Raw genomic sequence first — 9,851 nt, 5'->3', positions numbered from 1 at the left:
CAGTGTCCCTGTTAATGGACGAAGGCATGCACACAAGGGCGTTTGCTGTAGCACCTTCCCTGTATACACACTGGCAGGATACAGTGGAAGATGCCCTGGGACATGCCTCTCCTGGGCCAGGTATACCAAGGGTTTAAATAAAAGTCAGTCCAGCTCTTGCAGCAAGTCAGATTGGCAAAGCAGTGAGCATATTCCAGCAGTTCTCACATTCCCTGTGTGATCACCCTTTACAAAGTACCACATGCTCACACAGCCTCAACCTCCTTTATCAACTTACAGGCTAAAACCTGTGTTTCAGTGAGCGAGAAGTAGCCATTCTCATTTTTATTTGAACCCAGGATGTGAAAAAGAAGACCCTATTCCCAGAGCCTTCAGAGCCACATGAGGATAAAAGCAGCAGAAGTAGGAGGCCCACACTTCAAGAGTCCTGCCCTCCTCAAGTGCTGGAGGACATCACCCCATGCCCTCTGCACACCCTGGCATCTCAGGTCCCTGCAGGACATGAAAGGAAGATGGCCACATGCTTCAGGCTATCCCAAGTGTCCCTCTTCTCTTAAGCTAAGCAGGCTCCAGCTCCAGCATCTTCACTCATCTGAAGCACCAACAAGCAACCCTGTGCACTTTTAACTTCACAGAGGGGAATAGTAATTAATTTTGGAGCAGCTTCTGAAGGACAAGAAGCAGAGCTGTAAGGTGCAGCAGTAAAGCAGAATAATCACCAAGTACCTAGGAGAGGGGGGGAGAAATTAGAATGGTATTGTTTATAGCAGTGCAATTCTGTGATCTGGGTATTTGGGAAAAGGATAAATGACACACAGGGAAAACTTTAGCCTATTCTTGACAATAAGACAGAAGATGCTCTATTTGTGTACTTTGCTCTCCACCACCTTAATTCTTTCAAAGTAAAAAAAAGATCCTTCCATTCTTTTATTTCAAAATATGAGCTGCTGCAAGCCAGGCCACCTCATTAGCAATAAAAGTAGTGTCTCTTTTTCAGCACTGTGCCCTTGCTCATCTCAGACATCTCAGCATTCTCTTGGGATTCCTTGCTACATTCCTCAGTATTTGTCACTGTTTAATTTTCAAACCAACTAGAAACCAGACAGTACAAGCTTTTTCCAAGGGCAAATTATTGTCAATAATTTTGGCTTCTGCATCATATAGCAAATGTCTTGTGTTTGCATCGCTACATACATAATACACATTAACTTCAAAAAGACCAAACTACTCACAATTCGACTCCTACTGATCTTTTCAAAATGGATAGCAAACATATTGGATCAGTGCATTCTGTGAATTCAGTGTTCTGCGTGCAGTGTCTACAAAGATGACCAAACAGTGATAGACTGGGACTATTGGGAAGGATTGAGATTTGTTTCTATTCCATGGGAGATTTAAAATAGCTCATGCAAATGTGCAGTAGCACTTTTCAGCTAGTGAAACACGAAAATTTATCATGGTACATTGTTTCCGAAATCCCACAAACACAGGGGGGAAAAAAAGTAGCAACAGAAAATCCAAATGGACATAAACTTCAGTGTGTGAAAAAAAGACCATTTTATTTAGCACAGAATTAAAAAAAAAAAAAAGCATAATAATATTTAACAAGGTGTAGTGGTTATCTGAAGATATCTCATGCCTCCTAAGTCAGGACACACTATTTTTTAGATCGAAGAGCAGTATTACAGATCTCTCATCCTTGTTATACTTTACTGCTAAGACGGAAAAGGTCCTAATTGAACCTGCCCTGTAATTCACTACTTAGCAGGGAGAGCCCCGTTTCGTTGCGGCAAAATATACTTTTACAGTATCCACGAGAAAGGCATCTCCCTCCTAAGTCACTTGGCACTATTTAGGTTTCCTCATCCTTACTGCAGTTACAGTGGCACACCCAAGGGGTCACTTCCAGCATGCCCAGGTGATTTAGCACAGGCTTACCCCGGCCGAACCCCCAGGGTTGTCCCTGGCGCTGCTCCCATGGCCTCACAAGAGGCCGTTTCCAGAGCACTTCTGAATCCATCCTTCCTCCGCGTCCCGCTTCCCGCTGCCACCCGGGGACTTTTCGCCCAGCTGCACAAGTCATCATTTCCCGGTTCCGTTCCAGCACCCTGGGATGCTCCCGCTGACAATCAGCTCTCCCCCATCTGCGGCGGGGGATAAACATCCCCACATCCTTCAGGCCGGCCACAGGATCCCATAACCTCCTCCCTCTCCCGCTAGGCGCTGCCCGCTGAGCGCCTTGCCACCGGCCGGCCCCGCGCTTTCTCTGTTAGCTTTTAACACCTCGGCTCAGCCCGACCGCGGCAGGGCCGCTCTCGCACGACTTATGGTGCCCGGGATGCCGGAGAGTAGCTCGGCGCGGCCGCGAGCTCCAGCCGGGAACCGGGCGGATTCCCGAGGGCCGGGCGAGATTCCCAGGCCGCCCTCAGCCCCGCCCGGCCCAGGCGCGCGCCCGCGGCGGGGAGCGGGCGGGCGGCGCGAGTCGTGGGCGGGGCGAGCACCGGCGCCCCGCCCCCACCCCTGCCGCGTGCCCGCGAGCCCGGGCGCGCGCCCCCCCCCTCCTCCTCCCCCTCCCCCTACCCCTCCCCCGCGCCGTGACCCATTTCGCCGAACAAAGGATTCGCGCTGGAATCTCGCTCAGCGCCGGGACCTAAAATGGCGCCGGCGCGGCCGCCCCCGCCCCTTCCGCGGGCGCCATAGAGACGGGGCGGGCGGAGCGGCCTCCCCTCACCGCAGCCGCTCTGTAGGCGGGCGCAGCCCCGGCTCGCTGGTGCGGGCGGGAAGGCGCTGCCGCGGCATGGCGGGCGAGGGCGACTCTGAGCCGGGGAAGGTAATGGAGGGAGGGCGGGGGGGGGGGGGGTAGCGGCGAGGGGCGAGGAGGAGGATGATGATGATGATCATCATGAGGAGCATGGCGAGGAGGAGAGCGCTGATGAGGAGGAGCTGCGCGTGGGCACGCTGCTGGGGACACGGGAGGTCATTGCAGAGCGGCAGTGACCGCCCCGCCCCGCTGCTTCACCGCCCGAGGAAATAACTAGAGAACAATACACGGAAACCCACGGCAGAACTGAGGCTCTGCAGGGCCAGGTTATGTTTGTGTTCCCCCGGGTCCCTCCGCGGGACTTTTCTCTTAGTGGGGGAACTGGAGGGTTCGTGAGGCCAGCGGTCAGAGACATAACAAATAATGCCCAGCCGGGCAACAGGTGAGACGCTATTTTAAAAGGATGCATCACGCGGCATGGATGTAGCAGGGATACCTTCTTAGCCAAAACAGCGACTATCAAGTGACTTCTTTCATATGAGAGCACTTGAAATTACTCCGTAGGAGGTTCGACCGACATAGACCGCATCATTTCTGTCTCGTTTGTACGCAGGGACAGCTGATGGCTGTCCCTAGGGAGCGTGGATAAAACTAACGATGGGGATTTCCATTCTTGCCATCCCCACTACCACAGCGACACAATGACTTGTCTCACGGAGTTCTCAGCCCTCCACAAGCAGCTGAGCGCTGTAGTGCTCTGTCTTCAAAATCTGCTTTTACCAGGTGGAATACCTTCACGACGCAATAAAACAATCGCCTCTGATGAATTTTGGTACGGTTACACACATGATTCTTCATGCTCTAGTGATTTAAGCACAATAGAACAGAACGTGTTCTCACACCGTCCCTGACCAAAGGATTGATAGCAGAACAATGTGCAGCTGTTACTGAGGGGCAGCTGTCTTGACCCTGACCCATGTGCCCAGCCCAGACATAGGGGTTTGCTCATAAAGTAATGGTTTATAAATGTTTTTATTTAGCATTCGCTATAAAGTTCTCCACTATATGTTCATTTTCCAGTAACAACTTTTTTTCAAGCACATTTGCTGTTTCAGGTACTAAAATTATGTGGCATGACTAACTGCATACTCGATTGTAACCTTCCTTGTTTTGATGTAATCCTGGATCCTTAAGGGTCTTCTCCCTTCCTTTTTTTGTAAAGGTAAAAACTGAAGTAGTTCTTTTGTAGTATTCAGTAGAAAGGATGGGTCAACAGCTTTGTGCAAAACTGTATTATGTAAATTAATTGTTAACTCTTCCAAAAACATCCCTGTACCTGTTCACTTTTGGTCAGCTATAACCCTGGATGCAGTAAGTTCTCAACTGATTATACTTGACTACTAAGATAGCAGGTCAGTTTTACAGTGGAGTTGGCATCATAAACTTCACAGAAGTGATTTTTTTAAATGTTTGTGGTTTTTTGTGTTTTTTTTTGTTTTGTCTTACAGTCTTTTAAACTCCTGGGATTTCTCGATGTTAAAAATGTCCCATGTGCACGAGAGTCAGTGCTCTATGGCTCCCTGGGGTCTTTAGTTATGGGTCTTGGACATTTTTTAGCAACTAGTAAGTACTTGCTCCTTTTGGGTTTTATATACTATCTGCAAGAAAAAAACCTTCTATTTGCTGTTAGGTATTATTAATAATGGGAAGTCATACAAGTTGTTTTCTCTAACTTTTCAGAAGATTTGTTGTTTTTCTTTCAGGTAGAGTTAGAAGATCTTGTGATGTTGCAGTTGGTGGCTTTATTTGCACAATGTTAGGATACTGGTATGTAAAACGCTTCTTCAATTTTGACAGGCCTATGTTGGCTGAATAGTACAGTGTGATCCCTGTGTTTCAGTTTTCAGAAACAGTGTTTCATGTTGGTTTTGAAACCACAGCAAGAAGCTTGCCTAGAAAAGCATCCTCTTCCTTCTCCCCAAAATATTTACCTTTTTTAAAGGCAAACATATGTATTTGAATGTTTTATGTCTATATTTATATTTTAATACTTCCTATTGTTTCTTGAATCCTAAGCGATCAACTTCCCCACTTATTTCCATTTTTCTTAATTATTTTTTCCTTTACATACCCCATCCTTGTATCTTAATTCCAAAAGCAGCATGCTGAATTTTACTAGCATTATCACATGTGGTTGCAACTTTTCAGCTGCCTGAATGACTCTGGTTTGATACTGCCATTCATAATAAAGCAGGGAACTGTGTTTTCATCCCCTCCTCTAGGTTTTACTGCAGGTACAACTTGGCCCAGCAAAGGATCCGGCAAAGAATGCTTCAAGAAGGAATGAAAAACAGAATTTTGTATGAAGGCAGTTATCTTGATCCAGAAAAGGAACAAACTGGCAGTGAAAGAAGCGATTCATAGGTTGCTCTGGAGGAGTTGTGGTTTAATACATCTCTGGGAAAAGGTGGTCCCAAAAAAAGTCAGTCTACAGTGGAAGCCTGTGACATGTCTAAAACTGGTAAATCATGGTTTTCCTAGCAAACGTGAGCAGGAAATTCGTAGTGAATCTGTCTGTACAAGCCTTGCTTTGTTTCATGTATGTATGTATGTGACTGCACACATTTGGAATGACATCCTGTTAAACATCTGGGAGCTGATGTGTTCTCTTGCAGGGTCTCAGAGAATTAACAACAGTGATTTAGGACTGCTTTAACTTCCACTATAAACAGAGTGTGGTTTGTTTTAGCAAAGTTGTAATTACATTTCATTTAAATACAGGAAAATATTTCCATCACCTGTTGAGTTAATGTATCTTTCAGTGCTATTATTAACAGTGCTGTTTGTAAAACAGGAATATTTAAGCAGTATAGGAGAAGGCTTTGCTTGTGCAAGATGGGTGATAGCAGCAGCCTTTGCAAGATTTCAGCTGCAGGATAACCAGATAGCTTACATACACTGTGAAGCTAGCTGAAGGATTTCCATCTTTGTTCTGTTTGAAACTATGAATACAATCACACTTCAGAGCAGCCTAAACTATGTAAGTAAATAATTTTTTTACTTCATTAAAAATCTTGCTGCTTAAGACACTGCCATACTATTTGTGGAATAATAATCTACATTATTTGCAAGCAGTGATGTTTGTTTTTTCTTTCATTTTTTTTCTTTAAAGGTATATTCTACTTAACTATTCATTGTACATTTTTCAGTTAAAAGAAGTATTAACATAATTTCAAGGAAATCATCTTATTTGGAAATGCAGTGTTAGGTCTAATAGCATATTGATAAAAAGATGAGTGATGACATCATACTCCTTGCTTGCTTCTGTCTGCACAACTGACACAATGTTTTTAGTTTTTTATACAATGCTTTATGGTCTGTTATGCTGTAAGCATTTTCTCGTCTAAAGGCATTTCACCAAGCAAAAATAGTCCTTTTACACCACCCTGTACTTAGTCTGAGAAAGTTTGTGATCTGTTGTTAACTCACATTGGTGCAGGGAGGTTTGGGAATCCAGATGTAAACAGCAGTACTGCTCCACTTATTTAGAAATATACCTGAGAGCACTAAACAAACATGCTGTTTACTCTGAGAAAATTAAACTTTTACCCTCTATGGATTAGCCTCTTATAAGAAGAAAACAAACCTATATACTCAAATTTTTTTTTGCCCCTCTATTCCTCATGTTTCTTGTGGAGGAAACAAAGATACATTTTATTGAGGACATTGATTTCAATATTTTTATAAAAAGTCTTCAGAAGAACTAATACAGTGAAACACTTCCTGTCCTCACTGCAAAATCCAAACGGAGAAGTTAATTGGTAGCTTATTCAGAAGAGAAAAGTGTTTCCCCTGGTTGTGTGTTGGGTGAGGGGCCAAGGGGGTGGGAGGATCCTTCTCCTTGGGGTGGGAACTGTTGCTTCCTAAAGCCCTTGGAGCAGCAGTGGGAAATGAGCGAGCGATGAAGCTGTTCTTAACAAGCTCCTGGTTTAATACATGGTTGAGTTCTTTCCTATCTGACCTAAGAAAAGAAAGTGCAACCTAAGCAGGGGGTCTTTTGGCTGCGAGGTCAGAGGTCAGCTGGGGGGTTTAGGCAACAAAAGCACAGGGATGAAAATTTACTCTTTGGCAAAGAGCTGTTGTAGAGAAAGAAGAGAAGGGTGTTTTGTGCTGATGGGAAAGAAGTTAGCATGTGCATAATGGCATCCTTCAAAACACACAAATACTGTGACTGGCGAGAAAATAGAAGCAGCATTATGATGCTGTGTAAGTAAAAAAAAATCTGGGGAAAATTGCAGCATTAAATCCTCTGTGGTGTTAATTTGTGTTGGTATAAGTTACTGCATTTAAGGATATTAGCCCAATAGCAGCTTAACTACAGTTCTAACAGTAACTGTGAAAAGCTAGATGTATCTGCATTGCACAGATAATCCGCCTAATACTTCTGCTTCACTGTGCAGAGTGTAAAATGAGCATGCCAGATGTTCACAGAAAAACTGGGGAAGAGGCAGTGTGCAGGCAGCCTGGCCAGCACACTGGAGCTTCAATGTTTACTAAAACTTGAGGTGGAATTAACTAGAAGTCGAGGCCTTTGCCTAATAGGGCAGGGCAGGGATATAAGACAGGGAAGCTGACTCAGTTGGTGAGAAAGGGGAGGCCTGCAGCAGCAGAGGGAAGAATGTTCATGGTCAAATATGCAGGGGAAAAAGTCTGGCATAGTTCCTTGAAGTGCTGGCTCCAGCTGCTTCTGTGCCAGCTATGGAGAGTTAATTGAAAGCAACTAATGGGTTACCCCAATTAAAGCGTGAGAGACAGGATAAAACAAAAAAATCTCAAAGCTATTAGTTCTTATAAATTAGGATACATTGGCAAGAAAACAAAAGTTTCTGTTACTTAAGTAATTCTGAACCATCTTAAAACAATGACATAAGTATTTTTTAAAATCAGTGAGTTTATCCCTATTTAGTTAGTGCTAATTTCATAAATCTTAAGTCATTGGTAGAAATACATAGCACACCTCTGTATTTTATTATCAGACTTGAAATGTAAAAGTATTGCAGCCAGTGACAGATATGATAGTGTTTGCTTTACTAAATTAAAACTTACCAGACCGTTACTAGGAAGGAAAAGAAATAGTAATTTCAAAGATGTTTGGTTTTTAGCCCCCTCAGAATAAACCATAAAAAGGGAGAGAGTGAAGTACAGCAACTTGAAACCATAACTTGTTAAAACCCTATTTATTTTACCGACAGTTATGTTATTTGGTCACTGAATGGTGACTGACAAGCAGTTAGTTTTTATCCCTGAAGTTAGTGAAATCCTTCCTTAAAGCAACCTAAATCGCCAGCAAAATAAAGAGATGGGTTTATGGTCCCATTGCTCCTCCATACCTTTCTCTTGCTGTTCCCTGCAGTAGCTAAACTCTGGGAAAAGGCATTTGTGGCCTCCTCCAGCAGGAGCACACGCTTGGCACTCCTGCAGCAGTCAGAGGCCACTGTGCAAGGTGTGTCCTCCAGGTCCTTCTGGAAGGGAAGTAGCTGTGGAGGCACCAGGCTGAAATGTGTTAATTGCCAGCCCCATTCCCAGAGCTGCATGTGATCAGGTGGCTCTACTCTTCCTTGCCTCTCACAGGAGCAAATGCCTTTCTTCAGCCATTGACAGATGCAACAGGCTCAAAACCCGGGAACTTTTCTGAAAATTATAGCAGAAGCAATTATAACTGCCATCCCAAACTTGTCATTTACCTCTTCACCCAAGCAGAGATTTGAGGGAGATGTTGGCCCTTGCTGTATTTTGCAGGCTTCCAGACTGTGTGTGTATGTGTGTCACCGCCCACCCCAAGTCCTCCAGTGCTGCAAAGGAAAGGCCTGTCACTGAGCCTGGCTTTTGGTAGGATTTTTTCATTTGGGTCTGCAGGAAGTGTGTTTGTTATTTCTGGTATAAGCAATCCAGGTAACAATGAAGTACTGTGTGAATTCAGCAGTAATGAGCTCCGAAGCAAAATATTTTCTCCAGCTTAGTAGACTAATTCCTGTACTTCTCTTGTTCCTATCCAGAGTTTAGCTCAAGAGCTCAGTGGTTACCCATGAAAGTTGTTTGCTTACTCCATTTAACTCTTGAAACAAATACGTTGTTCTTGCCTTGGAAAACTGATCAAAACAAAGTTTTACTGTATATTCAGATGCTCCTTTGATTTTTTTTTTTCCCCCCTAAGTGAAGAACCAAGAACTAATTCCATATCAGAAGTGGAACTGAGTTTTAGTCAATGTGACTAAAGGCTTTGGAACAGGTAACTTTCTTACACTTAAAATGAAAATATTACATTAAGCATATACAGCAGCTAAACCTTCAAGTGTGGTGGAGGAGGAGGCTAATGAGAGAACCTTGGATGACAGTCTGAGGAAAACAGAGATTTTTGTTCATGGCTAACAGCACCCTTACTAAGGGTAAATCCCCTCTTTTTCACACATTCCTTTGGTTTTTTTCTTCTTGAGTTCATAGTTTGCCTGAGAGCCATCCAGCAGGGGTCTGCCTGTTCCTGCGGGAGTAGGTCAAGGCATCCTTATGTCTGCTTGTTTTCAAGATTAAGAGCAGTTTGTTCTCAGGCTATTTTAATCCTGCCAGCTTCTGTCATCTATCAGAAGCAAGAGTGCGTCAAAACCCTCAACTGTCCTGAGCATGCCAGGAGCCCTCTGGCAGTACCTAAAATGTACCATGGGAGTGGACAATTACCACTGCATGGATTTTTCTCTTTAGACTGGCCACAGCTCCAAAAATACGCAGATTATATCGTGTGGTAATCTGCTTAACAGAAACAAAGATTCCTGCTTTTCCTGCTCTGGAGAGAAGGAGCACATGCTTTGCAAATTTTTTAACTCCTTGTCTGTTTTGTCAAATGCAGTAACAAAGAGCAGCAGGTGTGAATTTTCTCCCTGGACAATAGATCCCCATCTCTCCTATTGATGGTAAATGGCTCGTGATAACTCTGGTTCTCCCAGGGTGCTTTTATCCATGACCCATCTTGGACTTCAGTCCTGCATATACATGCATGACAGGTCTTTGAAGTTTCACTTACAGGCTTTACAACTCT

General features: G+C 44.2%; 1 protein-coding gene across 2 annotated transcripts; it reads left to right on the top strand.

Annotated features, from left to right (window-relative positions):
- Positions 1-2,786: 2,786 nt before the first annotated feature.
- Positions 2,787-6,049, top strand: LOC134042105 (cytochrome c oxidase assembly protein COX20, mitochondrial). Of its 2 annotated transcripts, XM_062489201.1 has the most exons (4): positions 2,787-2,830; positions 4,270-4,384; positions 4,525-4,588; positions 5,044-6,049. In XM_062489201.1, the coding sequence occupies exons 1-4, from the start codon at positions 2,798-2,800 to the stop codon at positions 5,183-5,185; spliced, it is 354 nt and encodes a 117-aa protein (XP_062345185.1). In that variant the 5' UTR covers positions 2,787-2,797; the 3' UTR covers positions 5,186-6,049. The 2 variants fall into 2 exon arrangements, with proteins under 2 accessions (XP_062345185.1, XP_062345184.1); XM_062489200.1 differs by lacking the exon at positions 2,787-2,830 and having other exon boundaries at positions 3,948-4,384.
- The last annotated feature ends 3,802 nt before the right edge of the window (positions 6,050-9,851 follow it).

This window comes from Cinclus cinclus, chromosome 3 (assembly GCF_963662255.1).
Source record: "Cinclus cinclus chromosome 3, bCinCin1.1, whole genome shotgun sequence".
Classification (NCBI taxonomy): domain Eukaryota; kingdom Metazoa; phylum Chordata; class Aves; order Passeriformes; family Cinclidae; genus Cinclus; species Cinclus cinclus.
This window is presented reverse-complemented; position numbering and strand designations above follow the sequence as displayed.

Excerpts from the sequence above, each read along its gene's own strand:
- LOC134042105 (XM_062489200.1), top strand. The coding sequence starts at position 4,228 with ATGTTTGTGGTTTTTTGTGTTTTTTTTTGTTTTGTCTTACAGTCTTTT. Across the intron at positions 4,385-4,524 it reads TGGACATTTTTTAGCAACTA|GTAGAGTTAGAAGATCTTGT; the intron begins GTAAGTACTTGC and ends TTTTTCTTTCAG. Across the intron at positions 4,589-5,043 it reads TGCACAATGTTAGGATACTG|GTTTTACTGCAGGTACAACT; the intron begins GTATGTAAAACG and ends CCCCTCCTCTAG.